The sequence below is a fragment of the Dryobates pubescens genome, chromosome 21 (genome assembly GCF_014839835.1).
Source record: "Dryobates pubescens isolate bDryPub1 chromosome 21, bDryPub1.pri, whole genome shotgun sequence".
NCBI classification, from domain to species: domain Eukaryota; kingdom Metazoa; phylum Chordata; class Aves; order Piciformes; family Picidae; genus Dryobates; species Dryobates pubescens.
This window is the reverse complement of record NC_071632.1, coordinates 5604688-5626413: the sequence shown is the minus strand read 5'-3', so window position 1 is coordinate 5626413 and position 21726 is coordinate 5604688. Positions and strand designations below refer to the sequence as shown.

Here is a 21726-nt window from a genome sequence, read left to right as displayed (position 1 = left end):
CATTTTGGCCCTCATTTCGTGCATCTACTCAGGTTTTGCAATTGCTGTGAGAGAACCAAGGTGGAAGGAGAGGCTGAGGGAGCTGGGATTGTTTAGCCTGGAGAAGGATCAGGGGTGACATCATTGCCCTCTACAACTACCTGAAAGGTGGTTGTAGCCAGGAAGGGGTTGGTCTCTTCTCCCAGGCAACCAGCACCAGAACAAGAGGACACAGTCTCAAGCTGTGCCAGGGGAGGTTTACACTCAAAGTGAGGAGAAAGTTCTTCACTGAGCGAGTCGTTCGTCATTGGAATGTGCTGCCCAGGGAGGTGGTGGAGTCGCCGTCCCTGGAGGTGTTCAAGAGGAGATTGGATGTGGCACTTGGTGCCATGGTCTAGTCGTGAGGTCTGTCGAGACAGGTTGGACTTGATGATCCTTGGGGTCTCTTCCAACCTTAGTTATACTGTGAGACTGTGAAGCTGATTGACTGAAAAAAGGGACACCTCCTTGCTCTCTACAACTACCTGAAAGGAGGTTGGAGTGAAGTGGTGATTGGTCTCTTCTCCCTAGAATCAAGTGATGGAATGAGAGGAAATGGCCTGAAATTGTGCTGGGGAGGGTTAGGTTGGACATCAGGAAAAAAATCTTTCCTGAAAGAGTGTTCAGGCATTGGGACAGGCTGCCCAGGGAGGTGGTGGAGGCAGTGTCCCTGAAGGCATTCAAATACCACATAGAGATGGCACTTTGGGACATGGTTTAATGGCTGTGGTGTCTTTTCCACATGAAGCAATTCTATGATTCTATGAACTGCAAGTCTTGCTTCTCCAGATTCATACAGGCACTGGAATAGGATTCCCAGGGAGGTGGTGCAGTCACCACCCCTGGAGGTGTTAGAAAAAAAGTGTGGACAAGGCACTTCAGGTTAGGCCAGCAGCAGGACTCTATCTTTGAAGTCTTTTCCAACTGAAACAGTTCTATGACTCTGCATTTTCCTTGCACCAGCACAGCCACTGCTGCAAGAGAAATCCAGCAGGAAAAAAAAACCAGCAGAAAATTATGTCTTTTCAGCCAGGTCACTTCCTAGATCCATCTCAGTGAACAGGTGACATGGAGAGGAAAAGAAAGGAGTAGGTGGCCAGTAATGGGATAAACAGGATAGAATCCCTTGCAGCACCACTCTGCATTTAGGTGAGTGTGAAGTGGAAGCACGGTCACACAGAACAATAAAGGGCAGTACAACAGTCCTGATACACAGAGAAACAGAAAGAGTATCATCAGGACCTGAACATCAAGTGCACACAGCCAAAGAGCTCAGCTCAGTCCAAAGCCCAAGACTTTTAGAAGCTATAAAACACCTTTGAATGAGGCATCATAAGCTGCTTCTGAACGGGTCACAAGCAAGCCGAGGTAAATGATCCTGTTCGCATTTTAAGTCCACTTCTCTGCGCCTTGAGAAGTGGGGGAGCCCCAGTTTCCAGCAGCAGAAGCACCCTTGCTGGCAACTCTGCGGTGCACCACACGATGGCAGCAACGGAACGCTTCTCAGCGTGCTCTTCAGGGGCAGAGGCTGCGCTGCTGCGGCTACCTGCTCGGCTTCGCCCGCCTCGGCTGCGGCTACCTGCTCGGCTTCGCCCGCCTCGGCTGCGGCTACCTGCTCGGCTTCGCCCGCCTCGGCTGCGGCTACCTGCTCGGCTTCGCCTGCCTTTGCAAGCGGGGCCACAGACACAGCCTGCGGGGGGAGCTGGAAAAACAATTCAGCTACAGTGCAAAGGCTCCTGACCTGAAGGCAGTGCTGCTTTGGGAATCATGGGGTGTTCCCTCTCCCTTTTGGGGATCAGCCCTGGAAAAGCAGCTTCCCAGATATTTTGTATCCACCAGGCAACAAACCCCCCCCCCCCCCCCAACCCTATGGGCAGAAGCTTAAATTTGTTCACATGTGGGAAAAAAGAGACAGGAACAAAGAGAGAACACTGTTAGGGTAGGTTTATGACTGTTGGAAATGTAGGGATGAAGGACAGGCTTCCATGTAGCTGACAATTGCTTTCTTCCCCCTTTGTTCTATGAGCAGAAATGAAATGAAAGGGCCATCACAAAGCCCTTTGATTCCATGCAGTGATACTATCACACCAGACAACTGACCCTGAAATTACTCAGGGGATACCACATCACACTGCCCTATGCTGCTAACTACAAGGGAAAAGAAACTCCAGCCCTCAGGAGCCAAAGCCTGAAGCAGATCCAGCAACTGAAACATTTCTTTCCTGCAACTGTGGACATAATTTGGCTTTATAGCTTGGACTGAGCAAACCCAATTAACAAGACACTCCCTCCCATTACTGCAGTTTCAGAAGGCCCATACAAGAGACATGATTTTTCTGCATCTACACTTCACACAGGGCAGCCAAGGCAAACTCTTAGCTTAAGCTGAGCTCTTTCTTCAGGCAAAAAGCATCAGAAGCTCCATCTCAGATTGCAGCGTCAGTAGAACAGGTTACAAGGCAAAATGACACAACGAACAGTAACAAATCACTCAGGCCAGCTGCTATTTGCCCTGGAGTTCAATGGCAACTTGAGCGTGAAACAGCTGAACTGTTGATGCTAAGCATCTAACTTGGTGATTAAAACTGCTTTGGCACCAGAGTGGTGGAAAGTGTCAAAGGGGGCCAGAGTTATCCAGGGAGCTGCACTCTGGTGAGACTGACTCTCAGACTGATCATAGAATTGCTTTGGTTGGAGAAGACCTCTGACATCAAGACCAGCCATCAGTTTAAAACCACCACGGCCTTAAACCACGTCCTGAAGTCTACGCATTTTTGAACACCTCCAGGATCTGTAACTCCACCACCTCCCTGGGCAGCCTGTTCCAATGCCTGACCACTCTTGCAGCAAAGAAATTTTCCCTAATCTCCGACATAAACCTCCCCTGGCACAATTTCAGGCCATTTCCTCACATTCTATCATCTGATACCTCACCTCAATCTCCTTTCAGGGAGTTGTAGACAGCAATGAGGTCTCCCCTCAGTCTCTTCTCCAGACTATAAACAACCCCAATTCCCTCAGCTGCTCCTTACCAGACCTTTTCTCCAGACCCTTCATGAACTTTGTTGCCCTTCCCTGGACATTCTCCAGCACCTCAATGTCCTTCTTGGAGTGAGGGCCCCCAAACTGAACCCAGGATTCAAGGTGTGACCTCAGCAGTTCTGAATACAGGGGGACAATCACTTCCCTGGTCCTGATATAACTGATAGATATCAAAACAAAGACTAAATAATTAGTGGACCAACGCATAAGTCAGGGAGGAATGGTTGTGATTTGTGAGAAGAGAAGGTAAGTCTCACAAATCCACAAGGAAACAATTAAAGCATGGGGACAAGCTATAGCCCAAAAGGCTTTCAACAAGGTATTTGAGTAAAAGCTTTCAAGAAAGCAATGTTGCCATGGGATAAAAGAGGAAATTCTCTCATGGATAAAGTGCTTGAAGTGAAGTGAAGGGATCAACAAAGAGCTTACTCAGTGAGTGTGGTTTGCTGGTGGGCTCCACAGGGATCAGTGCTAAGGCTGGTGCTTTTCAACATGTTATCAATTATTTAGGAGAGAGGATGAATGGTATAGTAAATAAAGAAATGAAGTCTCAAAAGGTTATTAAACTATTCAGGGGAATGGAAATGGAAGGTGCACATGGAACACCTGGTACTAACTGACCAGGCAAACCCCAAAGATTAAAGTAGCTCCTAATAAAGTAATGCTTGTTAGAAAAGGAGAAACAAACCCACCCCCACATAAAACAACCTCTCAGCCCCCTGAGTTTTTTACACACAGTAATGAACTTTGAACTGATCATCATCTGTTGTGAGTGAGGTGTTGGACTTGGAAGGGAAAGTTTACGTGGAACATGAAGGGATGCCATCACCATGCCACTGCATGAAGTCATGATGTGCCCACATCCAATACAGCTGCTGCAGGGCTCTCTCCTCTCCACATCCCCATCTCACAGATGGAATTAGAATGGAATTAGAAAGGGCATAGAGAAAGGCAAAAGGAGGATGAAATGTAGAGAAAGTCTACTACAAGAGGATCAACCAAGCAGATCATAGAGTCATAGAATCAATAAGGTTAGAAAAGCCCTCAAAGATCATAAAGTCCAACCTGTCACCCAAGACCTCATGACTACTTAGACCATGGCACCAAGTGCCACGTCCAATCCCCCTTGAACACCTCCAGGGATGGGGACTCCACCACCTCCCTGGGCAGCACATTCCAATGGCGAGTGACTCTCTCTGGGAAGAACTTTTTCCTCACCTCGAGTCTGAACTTCCCCTGTCACAGCTTGAGACTGTGTCCTCTTGTTCTGGTGCTGGTTGCCTGGGAGAAGAGACCAACTCCCACCTGGCTACAACCTCCCTTCAGGTAGTTGTAGAGAGCAATAAGGTCTCCCCTGAGCCTCCTCTTCTCCAGGCTAAACAATCCCAGCTCCCTCAGCCTCTCCTCACAGGGCTGTGCTCAAGGCCTCTCCCCAGCCTTGTTGCCCTTCTCTGGACATGTTCAAGAGTCTCGATGTCCTTCCTAAACTGAGGGGCCCAGAACTGGATACAGGACTCAAGCTGTGGCCTAACCAGTGCTGAGTACAGGGGCACAATGACTTCCCTGCTCCTGCTGGCCACACTATTCTTCATGCAGGCCTGGATGCCATTGGCCTTCTTGTCCACCTGGGCACACAGCTGGCTCATGTTCAGCCAGCACAGAGTGCTGCTGTCCAAGCCACGGGCTTTCAGGCTGGAAAAGGGAGTATCAAGGGACTAGGAAAGCATCTCTAGCATCCTGATCAGCATGGCAAGGGTGAATATGCTGCTGTGCATGATTTTAGAGTTTGGGATTGACTGACAGATGAAAGATTCAAAACCAAACAAAAAGAAGTTCTTTCTATCCTCCCCAAAAAGCATTACTCTGTAGAATTCATTGTGCCTAGAAGCTGTACACAAAATTTACATACATTTTTTAAAATGCCTACGTTTATGAGATGTAAATAATCCTTTTGCATATGAAGATATCTTCTCTGACTTGGAAAATCCCTGAGCTACAAGTCATCAAAAGCAGGGAGATGAGCTCTGAGCATTTTGCCACGTTCTCCTTTCCCAAGTATCTGCTGCTAGTGGCTCTCCAAGACTGCTCAGTGGAGCTTTTTTTTTCCTCCACAAGAATTCCTGTGTTCAGTAAGAAGCCTGGCACAACTTATGTTCTTGTTAGGAAAAGCAACTTGCCAAGGACCATATCCAATCAGACAGATTGGATGTGGCTGTAACTTAAACACAGGGCTTATAAACCCCCTTCTATCTAGGTGCTCACAACAATCTACAACATGTAGTAGTCATACCTGTAACATGCTCCTCACAGCATAAACACTTCATTAGTCACTGTTTCATTTCACCCTAATTGGTCCATGGCCTGCTAAATTTCAACTATCTACAGTCCCAAAAGTGTCATATATGACATCTCTAATGTTGAATCAAAAGACTAGATAAAAACAACCCTTGCCCAGTTAATTCTGAGTGTATTTCACTGTCACAAGTGTACATAAATGTTACCCTTAACAGTGTTCCTTAGATTTCCTTAGGTACCTCTGAACTGTCATCCTGCTACAGCTGTGACACACATGGGCACACTTCTGGAGGCACCATCATGAGTAGCTGCTCAACAGAGAGCATGCTCTGAAATGTACATAGAGTCATAGAATTGGCAGGGTTGGAAGGGACCTCAAGGATCATTTAGTTCCAACCCCCCTGCCATGGGCAGGGACACCTCACACTAGATCAGGTTGCTCACAGCCATATCCAGCCTGGTCTTAAAAACCTCCAGGGATGAAGCTTCTACCACCTCCCTGGGCAACCTGTGCCAGTGTCTCACCACCCTCATGAGGAAGAACTTCTTCCTAACATCCAACCTGAATCTATCCACTTCTTTTCCATTCCCCCTAGTCCTATCGCTCCCTGACACCCTAAGAAGTCCCTCCCCAGCTTTCTTGTAGCCCCCTTCAGATACTGGAAGGCCACAATTAGGTCTCCTCAGAGCCTTCTCTTCTCCAGACTGAATAGCCCCAACTCCCTCACGTCTCTGACATCTCAGCTGTTTACTACATCATACTGCCAACATTTTATTTTTATGTCCTGGGAAATAAAGAAATTAATTTCAGAATGGCAGAAAGGAGAGCTGCTGGAGCTGGGATTTGCCATTTCAGAGCAGTAAATATGCTTTTGTAAGTAGTGCAGAAATCCTTAAGCTCCCTTGCCTTGCAGGAAGCCAGTTCTGCTGATCTATGACTAAAGAAAGGTCAAGAGGACAACAGTTGAAATGCTAAGAAATGGTAATTTTTCTGCCCTGTTGCATCTGTTTATACATCTGCACTGGGATCAGCTTAACTGGAGGTGCCTACATAGATTGTGAACCTTCTGAATACTGCCAAGTGATCCTTGATGTGTGATTTTGTGATGCATGCTCTTCACCATAAAGAGTCATCAGCTGTTGAACTTAAAGCAGTGCTGTGCTGCTGCTTTTGGGCTCTGATCCTGCAAACAGCCAAATGCATGGCAAAGAAATCTCACTGAACCTAACTGAAGAAAAAGAATGGTGATTTAATATTTGTTTCTAGCAGGAGGCTCCACAGGGCTCTGGGCAGCCTGATCTAGTTGAGGATGCCCCTGCTTACTGCACAGGGGGTTGGACAGGATGGCCTTTGGAGGTCCCTTCCAACCAAGACTGTTCTATGATTCTATGCTTCTAAAAGGCTTGAACTAACATTTACAACCTATGAATGATCCAAGTGACACATTTCCCTGTAACATTAACAAATGAGGTAGCACAGAAGCAGCAGAAACACTGGGGGGAAAAAGAAGAAAAAAAAAGATAGAATCCAAACCCTGATGAACCAGAACCACACTGCAGTCAGAGCTGTATGCTAAATGAACAGCTGTCAGGATGAATGCATTTTGCCATTTGACCTCCCTCAGTCCTCATTTTATGAGGCAATGCAATAAACAGCCAAAACACACAAACTGCTCTTTCCACAGAAGAAAAACAAACTAGAAACCAGGCAATGAGGTACATGGGAATAAAGTGATGAACAGGAGAGTAATTACTTAAGACTACAACACAAAAGTTAGTTAAGACTGAAACCCAGCTGAGAGGGTGATACACCCCAGCATGGATTGCTGCTGCACATTCAACCTTTCTTCATACAAGACATACACTCCCTTAGCAACACTCCACTTTGTCTTCACAGAGGCACCATTTTTACTACAAATCTTATTCACCTGACAACACACTGATCAACAGGAAAGATTTAGTCTCCTTAGCTGTCAATAACTGTAATCCTACAGCTCTTCAATCATCATTTCCAATGACAAGCTGACTAGAAGGTTTCTCTCTGTTATGGAGCTATTCTTCAGGTGTGAGCTAAATGCAGTAATGAGGAAGAATTAGTTATACAGCATCTTACAAATGGGAGTGCTAGAACAAGTTAAATTGTTTATTGATTTCAGCTTCATCTTGACTCCTGCTGACTCTGAACAGGGACTAAAACAAACAACTTGATCCCACCAGTCTTGATAGGCCAAGGTTTTGAGGGGAAAAAAAGTCTTACAAAGAGCCTTACACAGCAACAACCACCACAACAACTGCAAGTAAAACTACTTTTTTTGTTAAGTGTATGGAAATCCCAGTGAGTCAATTTTAGACAGAGACTGACATTGCTGACTGCAATTAAACTTCAATCCTCTATTTATGAGCCTCCTCTACCCCTCCCATATAATAACCAAAACACTTACTATTGAAAGCTGATTTTTGTACTTAAAGCCAGACTCATTAGAGGAAATCCCTCCCTCCTCCCCTCAAGCACAATGCATAAAGCTGAAGGGAAGAGCTAGTGTAGGGGGAGGCTTTCAGAAGATGGAGGTGGTCATGGTCCTTACTGTCATCTGCCCCCTTATACAGGGGGAACTCCTGAGGAGGCTGAAGCTCTTTGTGCTGCCAGTCAAGACCAGGGATTTGTACAACACAGACACAGTCTTGCAGCCAAGAGGAGCACAAGGAAACACAGCTGGAACAGCCACACACCAAGTGCAGTTTCACTGAAGGGAGTGCTGACAGCCAGGCAAGAGCAACAGATTCTAAGAGGGTTCTGAACCCACCACAACTTCTTTACGATCCTCTCCTCCTCGTTGAGGTATTTCTGCCTCTCCTGTTCCACCAGGTTGCGCTGTCGCTGCACAGGATCTTCCAGCCTCTTCACGGTTTCCATCATCTTGCCATTGATTTCCAGCTCTGCTTTCTTCACCATCGCCCTCAGCACCTCCTGGTTCTGCAGCTGTTGCACAAAAGAAATCAACTTCAATTTTTCCTGCTTGACACACATCCCTGGCAACCGAATACATTGCAGAGCTCAGTAGCAGCTTGGGATAAATACAGACCTACAGTGAGAAGGAGTTTTTACCTTTCTTATTCCCTCTTTAACTTTCCCTACAAACATTATTCCATGAGGAAGAAGCAAGGGCGAGAAAAGTACAACTCTTATCAACTTCTAATTTCCAGTTGCAAGGTGCTGAACAGAAGGCATTGGGATCAGTAGACCACCTTCAGTGCATAACTTCTGCAAGGATTGTGGCCCCCCCTTTATGCTCAGCCTCATGAGAAAGCTGAAAGCTTGACTTCCCCTTTGCACATCCCTCCTAAGCTCATGCATTGCACTGCCCACTCGTGCCTGCTGGATAATCCCAAAGATTAATGCCAAGTCTGGAAAGCACTGCTGTTCTCAGGATGGAATTCTTCAGCCTCTCAAGTGGCAGAGAAAGGGTTGTGCCACCCAGCGCAAGTTGCTACAGACCACAGCTCATCTGCAATGTGCAAGGCCTTCTTTGCCCAAAAACCCCACCTAAACAACACAAACCCCTTTGTAATATGGTCCTTTTCTGAGAATTGCAAGAGTCACACCTTCCTTCTGGTCTTAGACTTATGTTAAGTGTCTAAAATGTTCCTTTTCTTGCTGATACCAAGTTCGCAGAACAAAACTCAGCTAAGAAAGCAAACTGATCTGTAGTCATCTGTGGGCAGCCGTAGAGCAGCTAAGGCTTACACTTACCCAGGGACATTGTTTAGTGGGCATGGTGGTGTTGGGTTGACAGTTACACTTGATGATCTTAGAGGTCTTTTCCAACCTTGGTGATTCCATGATTCTATTCTACACAAACCAAACCTGTTCAAGCCTCCCACACAAACCACAATATTCAAAGTAAGAAGCAGGGCTCCATCTAGTCTCAGCTTTGGGATATGAGGAACAGCTGAGGGAACTGGGATTGTTTACTCTGGACAACAGGAGGTGAAGGGAGACCTCATTGCTCTCTACAGCTTCCTGAAAGAAGGTTGTGGTGAGGTGGGGGTTGGTCTAGGATCAGGTGACAGAATAAGAGGAAATGGTCTGGAAATGTGCCAGGGGAGGTTTAGGTTGGAAACCAGGAAAGATTTCATTATGGAAAGAGTGGTGAGACATTAGAACAGGCTGCCCAAGCAGGTGGAAGAGTCGCTGTCCCTGGCATATCAGGACATGGTTTATTTGCCACAGAGGTCTTAGGCTGAAGGTTTGACTTGATGATCTCAGAAGTTTTTTCCAACCAAACCAGTTCTGTGAGTCTGTGATAGAGGCAGCAGGGGTACAACTCTGTTAGCCCAGCAGCTCTCTCATACTGTGTGATTTTAAAAACCTCCTGGGTTAACTGGGAGACAAAGTTCCAGTTTTAAAACCACCAGCTCTCTGCTAAACCTCCAGGCCTAGCAGCCAAACAGACAAAGGAAGAGCACTGCCTAACAGGAAGAAACACAAAAAGGGGTTACCTGTAAGGCAGTACAATGCAAGAAGGCTTTGCAAGTTCATTTAAGACAATTCATGGGAAGTTCATTTAAGACAATTCATGGGAACCAGAGAACAAAAACATCTTTGCCCAGGTTTCCAATCAGTGCAGAAATTAGAGGAACAAACTCAGCTCTTCCCTCCCAACTCTTAACATCCTTGTGGCTGTCTTCTCCAGCAACATAACTGTGATGAGAGGGAGGGCAATACGTCACTGGAAGTGCATGGGGAAGAGGGGGGGCCTGAGCTGTGACAAAGCAGGAGGTGTTAACTCAAAACTCAGCTGAAGAGAAGTGTTAGTAGTTAGGGGGGAGGGGGGGAATGAATCTGGGAAACATTTGAAACAGCCCAGACTTCCAAACATTGTCAGCTGCTTTAGACTAGACTGGATTCTTTTGAAGACAGTGCATGTGTGGATTTTTCCCCACTATGGGATTAATGTTTGGATTTGATAAATTAAAACCTCTCCCAGCGAGGCCCTTACAGCTATCTGAGCCACACATCTCTTGCACTGTGCTCTATCTTTCAAGGAGGAAAACACAAATGAATGAATAGCTGAGTGAATGAGCGTGTAACACTTCAGTCAAACACTTTGTTCACAGCTCATTAAAAAGGGGGGGAAATCTGACACAGGGAAGTGACTTGGGATATGTGAAACAACTGATCCCAGGTCAGTGAGAAGGACAGCAATAGCCAGGTGTCCAGAGTTATCTCTGCTCCTCAGCTGGTAACAGTGACTCCCAGTAACACCAAAGTTAAGTATATGCAAGTAAATACCTAGAGGGCAGGTGTCAGGAGGATGGGAGCAAGCCTTTTAGCAGTGGTGCCCAGTGACAGGACAAGGAGTAACAGGCACAAACTGGAACATAAAAAGATCTATGTAAACACAAGGAGGAACAGGCTCTGCTCAGCTACACCCTGTGACAGGACAAAGGGCAATGGATGGAAACTACAGCACAGGAGGATCCACCTCAACGTGAGGAGGAACTTCTTTACTGTAAGGGTCACAGAGCACTGGAACAGGCTTCCCAGAGAGGTTGTCTGGGGACTTTCAAGACCCATCTGGATGTGTTCCTGTGAGACCTGCACTAGGTTCTATGGTTATATGATCCTGCTCTGCCAGGGGGGTTGGACTCATGGAGCCACCATCCCTGGAGGTGTTCAAGGGGGATTGGATGCGGCACTTGGTGCCATGGTTTAGTACTCACGAGGTCTTGGGTGACAGGTTGGACTTGATGATCTTTGAGGTCTTTTCCACCCTTATTGATTCTATGAATAATGGCCAGAGGTCCCTTCCAACCCCTAACATCCTGTGATTTAAGGGTGATGGATCATTGGAACAGGCTGCCCAGGGAGGTGGTAGAGTCACCATCCCTGAAGGTGTTAAAAATTTGAGTAGATATGGCACTTCAGGATGTGGTCTAGTGGTCATGGGGGTAGAAGGTTGTTGGACTTGATGATCTCTGAGGTCTTTCCAACCTTAATGATTCTACAAAGATTAAGTGTAGTCTCACCAATTCCATAAAGGAGCTCAAAACATATTTGCATTTCTAATTCAGAGACACACTTGTGGGACTGGGTATCATATACCATTTCTGACAGCATGATTATTACATTTTCTCTTCTTTCTGCAGTGCTCATTTCCCTGCACTTAATACCTAAAGAAAATGCAAATATGCACACACTTTCCCAACACTCAACTTCAATCATATCTAACTACTTTCCTCTTAAAATGTGTGCAATTAAAGGAAGGAATAGACAAAACAATTCCAAGGTATGTATAAGACAATCATGCATAGTCTCAGTGTGAGCAGCCAGCAACGTGCACTTGCAGCCCAGCAGGCAGCTGTACTCTGAGCTGCATCAGAAAAAGTGTGACCAGCAGGGTGAGGGAGGTGATTCTGCCCCTCTGCTCTCATGAGACCCCCACCTGGAGTACTGTGTCCAGTTCTGGGGAACCCAACACAAGAAGGACATCAACTGTCAGAGCAGGTCCAAAGATGGAGCACCTGCCCTGTGAGGACCAGCTGGGATAGTTGGGGTTTTTCAGCCTGGAGAAAAAAAGGCACTGGGGAGATCTTAGAGCAGCTTTTCAGTACTTGAAGGAGGCTACAAGAGAGCTGGGAAGGGACTTTTCACAATGGTTAGTAGTGATAGGATGAGGGGCAATGAATTGAAGCTGGAGCAGGGCAGATTTAGACCAGAGATTAGTAAGAAATTCTTCACCGCGAGGGTGGTGAAACGCTGGAACAGGCTGCCCAGGGACAGTGCAGATGCCCTTCCCTCCAAGTGTTCAAAGCCAGGTTGGGTGAGCTCTTGAGCAGCCTGATCTAGTGTGAGGTGTCCCTGCCCATGGCAGGGGGGTTGGAACTGGATGATCTTTAAGGTCCATTCCAACCCAAACCATTCTGTGAGTCTGTGATACACCATGAACAAATACTCTATACTCTTTGGTTCAAACCTGCCACTAGGAGTTCTCATTATCTGGGAGTGCAGAGTGAACAGCCCCACTGAACTCAGGATGGCCTCCTGCCTTCCCAACAAATGCATCCAGGACACATCTGGGTTAGAATCATAGGATTGTTAGGGTTGGAAGGGACCTCAAGGATCATCTAGTTCCACCCCCTGCCCTGTCATGGGCAGGGATACCTCACACTAGATCAGGTTGCTCAAAGCCACATCCCTCAGCACCATGAGACTTTGAGTTTCTCTGAAAATCAGAGCACTTGAGGAAGATGCTAGTGGAGCAGCAAGTGCAGCTAATCTCTGGCCATGATGCAAACGTCTTCATTTCAGGAATCTCTCATTAAAATCCAACCACAGACTGAAACAGCCTTAAATGTCTGGTTGCATCTAGTTACATACACTGGTGTGTCAATCAATACATCTGGATGGATGCCTGCTGGATATGCTTTAAAAAGAGGATTTTTGCCAGTACAGACAAAGGCTATGTGAGCTCCTTCTCACTGTGTGATTCTTCCATTCCACTGAGCAAATGAGCAAGAACTTAGTGATATCATCAACTGAAAGCTGAACCATATACAACATTAAATAGCACTTTCTGTCCTGTTCCTGTTTCTTAGGTATCCTGCCAACTTTTGAGCCTCTGCAATCACTGGGCTTTTTTTCCCCAGTTCTTTGGAAGTGTTTCTTTCAGTCTGTCACCATATGAAAAACTCACACAAACAGGAACAAACTGACTGCCAAACCCAGGAGAAACAGTAAAAGTGAAAAAAATATGAAGTACTGTCAAACACACTATGCAAGCAACCTGGAAAACAGAGAACAAAACAGAACACTTTTCCCTTTTGCTTGGAGTTACTTTACCAAACTCACAGTGTCCAATTTTTCCATTCAAAGTGTGACATTTCAGCTCTTTTCAAACACTGCCTCTTTCCACTTGCTCCCCTACAAACTGTGAGCTCTTTTCCAGAATGATTCCACCCATTCCTGAAAGCCGTGACAGAAGTCAGTAATGAAGGTGATTTGGATCTCATATACCAAAGTTTCACTTGAGCTACAGGTTCTTCCAGCCAGCTGTCACAAATTTGCCTGCTTCCTCCTGACACGCTGCACCGAATTTGCTCTCACTTCTGAAATGAGGGAAGCTGGCCAGAGTCGATCAGCACACTCAGGATATGTCCTTTATTGCTCCTCAAGACTTCCTCGGCAGCATGATCTGTGCAGCCAGTACAAGTTTCTTCACTCATCTGTGCCACAATGCTCTATCTGACCACAAACAAGGCTACTGCCCCAGGCAGGATTGTGCAGACAAGGTGCAGCTGGGGAAATGTCACCACCTCAGCCAGCAGCCCTTGTGGGAGCAAGGCACTTCCTGCCTCCAGCGCAGCACTGCAGCCTCTATCCTGCTCTGTAAGTCTGCATGCTAAGTATAGCTAAATGTACTAAGTACAACCTGCAAGAAAGCTGGGGAGGGATTTTTTAAGGGTGTCAAGTAGTGTTAGGACTAAGGGGATCCAAGCTAGAGGAGGGGAGATTTAGATTAGACATTAGGGAGGAGTTCTTCACCATAAGGGAGGTGAGACACTGGAACAGGTTGCCCAGGAAGGTGGCAGAAGCCCCATCCTGCAAAGTTTTTAAGGCCAGGCTGGATGTGGCTCTGGGCAGCCTGATCTAGTGGAAGGTGTCCCAGCCCATGGCAGGAGGGGTTGGAACTAGATGAGCCTTGAGGTCCCTTCCAGCCCTGACAATTCTGTGATAGCTGGTGGCCAGGTCACAGAAGTTAGCCGAAAAGCTGCATGTGGCACGTGAAGTTACAGAAGGGCAGAGGGGCTGCAGTGGGCTGTGGCACAAACATTGAAGAATTCACACAAAAAGTTGTCTTAGCAACTTTGTTCTCATTAAATGGAATGCTGAAGTCTTCTCCAAACAAATGGAGCTTTCCTGAACAGGAAAATGATTCTATGATCCTATCCCAGTGAAACCACAGCAAGTACCACTCCTACATTCTAAACTGTCCTGGTGGTTACAGCAGTAGCTGCAGCCCTACGGTACCGAACATCTGATGTAACTTTGCAGGCAAGTAGGACTGGCACTGCAGTTTTCCCCTGCTCTCCACTTTGTCTTACAAGAAATTGCATTCCCTGCTTTTACATCTTCTCAGACAATGCACAGAGCTCTTCAGTTTCCAATTAAGCAAGGGGCTGAAGACCTGCACAGCTGCACATGCTTATTTTCAGTGTCTGAGGAGAGCAGCATATTGACATCTGCAGCATGACTGTAGGTGTCAACAGAGCCTTGGTTAATGCCTCATTGTTCTTACTGTTTCTTGGTGGTGTGCATTACAAAGGCACTGGTAAAACCTGAATGCAAGCAGGGGCACCAAACCTCTGCACCAGCTTTGGAAATGCCTTTCCCCCCCACTTGCTGCTCAAGTTGGCTATTCTTTTGGATTCTATAAATACAGGACTCAGACTCTGGCTTAATGCACATCTACTGATCCTCAGCTACATTTGGGTTTCCTGACATCAAAGTTGTTTATTCAGGGACTTAAAAACTCTCTCAGCTATAAAAAGTATGGAGCAGGAACAGGGCTCTTCCAACATGTTTGTACAGCACATAGCATAGCAGGGTTCAAACTGCAACCACAGGCTTGATATTATTGTAATATAAAAATGGATGTAATGCCTAGAGTCACCAAAAAAGGCTAGAAATGATGGTTTTTCTCTTCAATATCTAAGCAGAAAGCAGTATTTAAACTGAGCTAATTCTCATACCTCTAAGACTATGCAAGCAGTGTATGCTAGAGCAGAATACACTAGTGACTGGGCATCAGGCACTAGTGGTGTCCCCCAGGGATCAGTGCTGGGCCCCATCCTGTTCAACATCATTATTGATGATCTGGACAAGGGGGTTGAGTCCATCATCAGTAAGTTTGCAGATGACACCAAGCTGGGGGCAGGTGTTGATCTGTTAGAGGATGGGAGAGCTCTGCAGAGGCACCTTGACAGGCTGGACAGATGGGCAGAGTCCAAGGGCATGAGATTGAACACATCTAAGTGCCAGGCTCTACACATTGGCCACAACAACTCCATGCAGTGCTACAGGCTGGGGTCAGAGTGGCTGGAGAGCAGCCAGGCAGAAAGGGACCAGGGGTGCTGGCTGACAGTAGGCTGAACATGAGCCAGCAGTGTGCCCAGGTGGACAAGAGGGCCAATGGCATCCTGGCCTGCATCAAGAACAGTGTGGCCAGCAGGAGCAGAGAAGTCATTATCCCCTGTGCTCAGCCCTGGTTAGGCCACACCTTGAGTCCTGTGTCCAGTTCTGGGCCCCTCAATTTAGGAAAGATGTTGAGATGCTGGAAGGTGTCCAGAGAAGGGCAACAAAGCTGGGGAGGGGTTTGGAACACAGCCCTCTGTGAGGAGAGGCTAAGGGAGCTGGGGTTGCTTAGCCTGGAGAAAAGGAGGCTCAGGGGAGACATTATAGCTCCCTACAACTCCCTGAAGGGAGGTTGTAGCCAGGTGGGGGCTGGTCTCTTCTCCAGGCAACCAGCACCAGAACAAGAGGACACAGTCTCAAGCTGCACCAGGGGAGGTTTAGGCTGGAGGTTAGGAAGAAATTCTACACAGAGAGAGTGATTGCCCATTGGAATGTGCTGCCTGGGGAGGTGGTGGAGTCACCATCCCTGGAAGTGTTTAAAATCAGCCTGGATGAGGCACTTAGTGCCATGGTTTAGTTGATTAGATGGTGCTGGGTGGTAGGTTGGACTCAATGGTCTCAAAGGTCTTTTCCAATCTGTATTCTGTCTTGGGGCTTTGCTAGACCCCTGCTTCTGAGAATCTCTTTATAAGAAAGAGGTGGGGGGAAAAAGGAAAAAGGCATTTGCTGACAGCCCACTTGTCTGGCATTGCCCAGGCAGGCATACCTGTAGCTGCTTCATCTGATGCAGCTGCAGCCGCAGGTCCGACACGTTGCGTTTCATACCGTGCAGGCTCAGTTGCATGGATGGGGCTGCAGCAGGGTGATGATGGGTGACAGCTGAGTCCACAGCGACCAAAGCATTCTTCCCTCCAGATGTGTTAGCAGCACCTGCAAGAAGCAGCAGCACAGCTTGAGGAGAACAGAAAGGATCTGCACTGGGGTTTTGGTCGTTTGTTCCCACGAGCTCACACCGTATCAAGTTCAATGAAATCAGATGGAACTACTGTCGAGAGCTTTTCTTTGCCATTTGAGGGCAAATTTTCAGTGCACCAAAGAGCAGAACATTTTTCTGGCTGGAATGAGTGTGAAACCAAAAGTGGTTAAGTTCTATCCCTGGCCCATGTAGTCTTTTCAACCAGTGAAGCCTCCAGATCTGCTGAGCGTAACACTGCCAACAAGCAATCGAACCTCAAACATAGCCTTGGCAAAACTCCTAGGGAGGAAGCATTGCTAAAAGATGGAAATGACACCAGACTTTTCTCCCTGAAAACTAGGCTGCAAGGTTTCTGAAGAATCATGTTTTGGCCTTTACCTATATTTGCAATCCCTAGTTGCACCCACGCTCTGTAGGAGATGCCAAGCCATAGGCTGCCAGAGACGTGCTCCAAGACAAAGCTGCCCTAGCCCAGTGCTGGCCACTGTAATGCTACACCTTACCTAAGTGTGCCCTGGCTAGATCTGCTCAGTGCTCCAACAAGGGCTCTTTTCATCTGGCTGCTGAGCAAGCTGCTGCTCAGCTTTGCTGTACTCAGGTATGATTCAATGCTCTCTTGACTTTCAAAGAGTCACTTAACAGAAAGGAGCACTCAGGAAATAAACAGTCCTTGTTCCCTGCCATTCTGTACCCACTCCATGCTTCACTCTAATATATGCTAATACTTACCTGTCTACATGTACACTGCAGTTTTTCCAACAGTCAAGCATCTATTTCTCTCCCACATGCACTAATTTCCCCTCCCTGCTCCCTCCCCCCCTTTTTTTTTATTGAAGAAAAGGATAAATAGTTCATAAACCCTACAGACAGAAACCACCAGAGAGCCTGAAAAATGTGAACGAGCCTCCAAGAGTTCTGATCCCCAGCCACAAATCTGGACTATTTTTGAAAGCACATCTACCTTTCTGCTATTCTTTGCCTCAAGCAAAATCCCCCAAACCTCAGCCTCTGACCCTGTGATGGTGCAGCCAAGGCATGAATCAGTCCCCACCAGTCTCTCCCCCATGCTGGCTCCCAGTCAATTCACATATTTTCTCAGGAAGGGGTGCCTGCGTTCCTTTTACAGTAGGTGGACTGTGATCTGCTTCTGCAAACAATAAATGTCTCTGACTCCCTATGCAGCAGCTCTTCTCCTCTTCTGCTGCCTCAGCCACCTCTTCTCACCCTGAGGTGCTCATGGTGTCCCTGCTGCAGGACACGCTGAGCCTGTGAAGGATGATGGACTCCCGCGGGTGCGAAACACAACCACAGACACTGAGTGAGCACGGGAGTGGAGAAATGACCAGCAGCTGATTTCTCAGAGACACTTACTTTCATCACAAAGGAATAAGTGGGCAGCTGAATGAGGCATTGCTTCATCCAGGGAGTGTAGCTCGCTTTTGGAGACCATCCCAGGCTGTAGCTTTGCTATTAGATGTGCAGCCAGATGGAGTGACGGAAAAGAAACAGCACTGGCTCTCAGGTTTTCAAATGAACCCTTGCTGGAGCCAGGTAAGGAGAATGCAAACCCCCTACATGATTCCTCTGGACTGAAAAACCCCAAACCCCAAATGTTAACTTTTTTTCCCCCCACAAAGTCTCACAAACTAAGCTGCCATTTTCAAAGTACAAAGAGAAGTGATGTGCAGAAAGGAGGAAGGTTTGCTATTTGCCCAGGCTCAGGAAGGCCAGGAACACAACATCCACTCCCTGACACTTGACCTTTACCATGGCTGCACAGACATTGCTCTCCTTCCACTTTCCAAGTTTTGTTTTTATTTCCACTACAATAAGAATTGATTTTGAAGCAGGATTGGGGGGTGGGGGGGAGGGAAAAGCCACCAGCAGACACCCAGCAATGTTTCTTCACAAATTACTCATCTCCTTGTTAAAGGGCCACACCACTTTGAAGCATCATTTGGAGTTCTTTAGTTCTTTCCATCCAGTTAGAACCCACTAAACACACAGGCAAATGCAACATTAAGGCTGCAATTCAATCATTAACAAGCTGGTATGGCCAGGCAGCCCTAAAAGAATCCACTGTTCTATACATATAAGTGTGTGACTTCACTTCATTGAGCCTGAATGAGTTTAGGATCATGTTTTACCTGCAAACACTTAGTTCAAAGACTGGTGTGAGCTGTCTTTGAATCTTGAGTCAAGCAAGCATATATGGGCAATGTTTTTAATGCATGGATCACCACAGCACAAGTCATGCACTTGAAAAAGGCACACAGATATGCATGGCTGAAAAGACAGCTCACCAAGAGTGAGGAATTAAATCCAAGCCCTTGATGTCTAATAGAATCATAGAATGGTCTGGGGGAAGGGACCTCTGAAGGTCATCTAGTCCAACCCCCTCTGCAGTCAGCAGGGACATCCTCAACTAGATCAGGCTGCCCAGAGCCTTGTCGAGTCCCACTTTGAATATCTCCAGGTATGGCTCCCAACCACCTCCTCCTGGGCCACCTGTTCCACTTCTCCCTGCTGTCATCTCTGGAGGTCTTAGTGCAGAAAGATGTATGCCTTGATTCCTTTTCAGGAAGTACTGAAATATCCTTCTTCCCCTTCCAACAAGGCAGCAACCAGCAAAGAACTATTGTTGGGGGTTTTTGGCAGTCCATGATACTGATCTCAATTTACAGAATCACAGAATTAACCAGGTTGGAAAAAGCCTCCAAGACCATCGAGTCCAACCTATCACCCAGCACCATCTAATCAACTAAACCATGGCACCAAGTGCCTCATCCAGTCTCTTTTTAGACACCTCCAGGGACAGTGACTCCACCACCTCCCCAGACAGCCCATTCCAATCTCTCTTTCTGGGAAGAATTCCTTCCTAACATCCAGGGAGAAGAGACTGACCCCCAGCAAGGAATCCAGGATTCAATCTATCGATCTCAGCATTTGATGGACAAGATTGTAACAGGAAAGAGAGCAAGTGAGCACTTCTCAGCATATTTGTAACTAACCTCAAGGAGACCTCTCCTGGTATAGTTTGTTGTAGAGTCACATGCTGCTCCCAAGCAAAGAGTCCCTTGACTTCACCATTCACTTTTGATGAACTAAAGAAGATTATGAGGATTCAGGCATGGGATTTCTCCCAGCATTAGTAGAAGAGACTCAGCCAGTCTGTGGAAGGGTACTGCTCTTTGAGCACACCCTCCATGACAGAATTGAGCCTCAAGCAATAAAACAGAAGAAACACAGACACACATGATCTCTACAGGCTCGTTTTCCCCACTGAAACAAAGTGGGTTAATTTAGGCCAAGGAATCCACTACAGACTGGGAAAGCAAAAACATGTAAAATGCAACCCCATGCAGTGCTACAGGCTGGGGTCAGAGTGGCTGCAGAGCGGCCAGGCAGAGAGGGACCTGGGGGTGCTGGTTGACAGTAGGCTGAACATGAGCCTGCAGTGTGCCCAGGTGGCCAAGAAGGCCAATGGCATCCTGGCCTGTATCAGGAACAGTGTGGCCAGCAGAAGCAGGGAGGTCATTCTGCCCCTGTACACTGCACTGGTTAGGCCACACCTTGAGTACTGTGTCCAGTTCTGGGCCTCTCAGATGTCTCAATGTCTCCTTAGAAGGACATTGAGACACTTGAATGTGTCCAGAGAAGGGCAATGAGGCTGGGGAGAGGCCTTGAGCACAGCCCTGTGAGGAGAGGCTGAGGGAGCTGGGGTTGCTTAGCCTGGAGAAGAAGAGGCTCAGGGGAGACCTTATTGCTCTCTACAACTACCTGAAGGGAGGTTGTAGACAAGCAGGGGCTGGTCTCTTCTCTTAGGCAACCAGCACCAGAACAAGAGGACACAGTCTCAAGGTGCACCAAGGGAGGTTCAGACTGGATGTTAGGAAGAAATTCTTCACAGAGAGAGTGATTGCCCATTGGAATGTGCTGCCCAGGGAGGTGGTGGAGACACCATCATTGGAGGTGTGTAGGAGGAGACTTGATGGGGTGCTTGGTTGCATGGTTTAGTTGATTAGGTGGTGTTGGGTGATGGGTTGGACGTGATGATCTTGAAGGTCTCTTCCCACCTGGCTTACTCTATTCTGTTCCACAACAATTTGGTTTATATGAAATTCCAAGCAGAGTATTTACAACCTAGCCATATAGAGTTATCTAGGATTTAGAAATGTTGGGTTCTTTCCCTTCCCCAGTGTGCTAGCTCTCTATTTTTTGCATGGAAGTCTTCTATTCTCAGAACACACACACACTACAGAATACAAAGTTGGTTCAACATTGACGAGCCAATTTCATCCTGCACAGATGTTTTATTGTTCAGGATGGGAAGCAGTTCACATTTCTGCTTACCAGTGCTCTAGAAAGGACTGCTCAATCAACATTTTATAGCATTTTTTTTCCTTTCAAGCAGACTTTGAAATTGCTAAAACTGGTATCTCAGTGCACAGTTGTCAAGGGGAATTGTATGCTAAGAGAGTCAACTGTCAAAATGGCTGCACTTAATAAGGACTGGGCTGAACCAGAAAACAAAACAGCAGTCAGCAGAGGCATTTCTAGATGCTGCTGGTGTGTTTTAAGTGCAAGCACAGTCACACAAAAAAGGAGAAACATTCTGTAGCATGTTCTGGCAGATTGCCTGATTTTGAAGCGAGCAGGGACTGCATTGCCTTATTAGAGCCTGTCACACACCATTTCAAGAGCAGGTGCAGAAGCAAAAGATTCCATTACACAGGACTGTTCAGCACTCATGGCTGAGGTGGGTTACAGCTCTGCAGTACACTGGGCTCAGCACCACACCTTGTTTCCCTTGCCTGCTACCATTCACTTCTGCGGCTGAATCATGCTGGAAGGACAGGATTTAGGGATGCAGACTGCTGGAGTTACAGTTATACCTCACAGCACTATAGGGAACCTTGCATCCAACTGGCTGCATGCCTGTCCCCACTGCTTTATCCTCATCTCCCAAGTGATCAGAAAGGCATCTATCTTCACTTAGCTCTTATCTGGGGCTAAACCACAGCAGTTACTCTGTCACCCAATGACACTCCCCAGCAGAGAAGCAGGAATGAGGAAAAAGAGAGATGAGCTACAGGTTGAAATTGAAACAGATTTAATCAAACAGGCAAACTGGTACCAATGCCAATGCAAAATATATAAAGTGATACTCAGCCTAGCATAGGTGCAGCAGTCACAGTGTCCAGGAAGGCAGGTCTTAAGAGCAGGAGAGGAGCAGGCTGAGGAGGCTTGGCTCCCTTCT

The 21726-nt window shown here is 47.0% G+C and overlaps 1 protein-coding gene across 3 annotated transcripts in view; it reads right to left on the bottom strand.

The window, feature by feature from the left end:
- Nucleotides 1-21726, bottom strand: part of KIAA1217 (KIAA1217 ortholog) — a 295044-nt gene that overhangs the window by 21046 nt on the left and 252272 nt on the right. For all 3 annotated transcript variants that reach the window (XM_054171453.1, XM_009909065.2, XM_054171454.1), the window contains 2 exons: nt 16257-16420; nt 8160-8335 (listed from right to left, as the gene is read on the bottom strand). In XM_054171453.1, coding sequence (XP_054027428.1) covers nt 8160-8335; nt 16257-16420 — 340 coding nt within the window. The remainder of the gene's footprint in view (nt 1-8159; nt 8336-16256; nt 16421-21726) is intronic.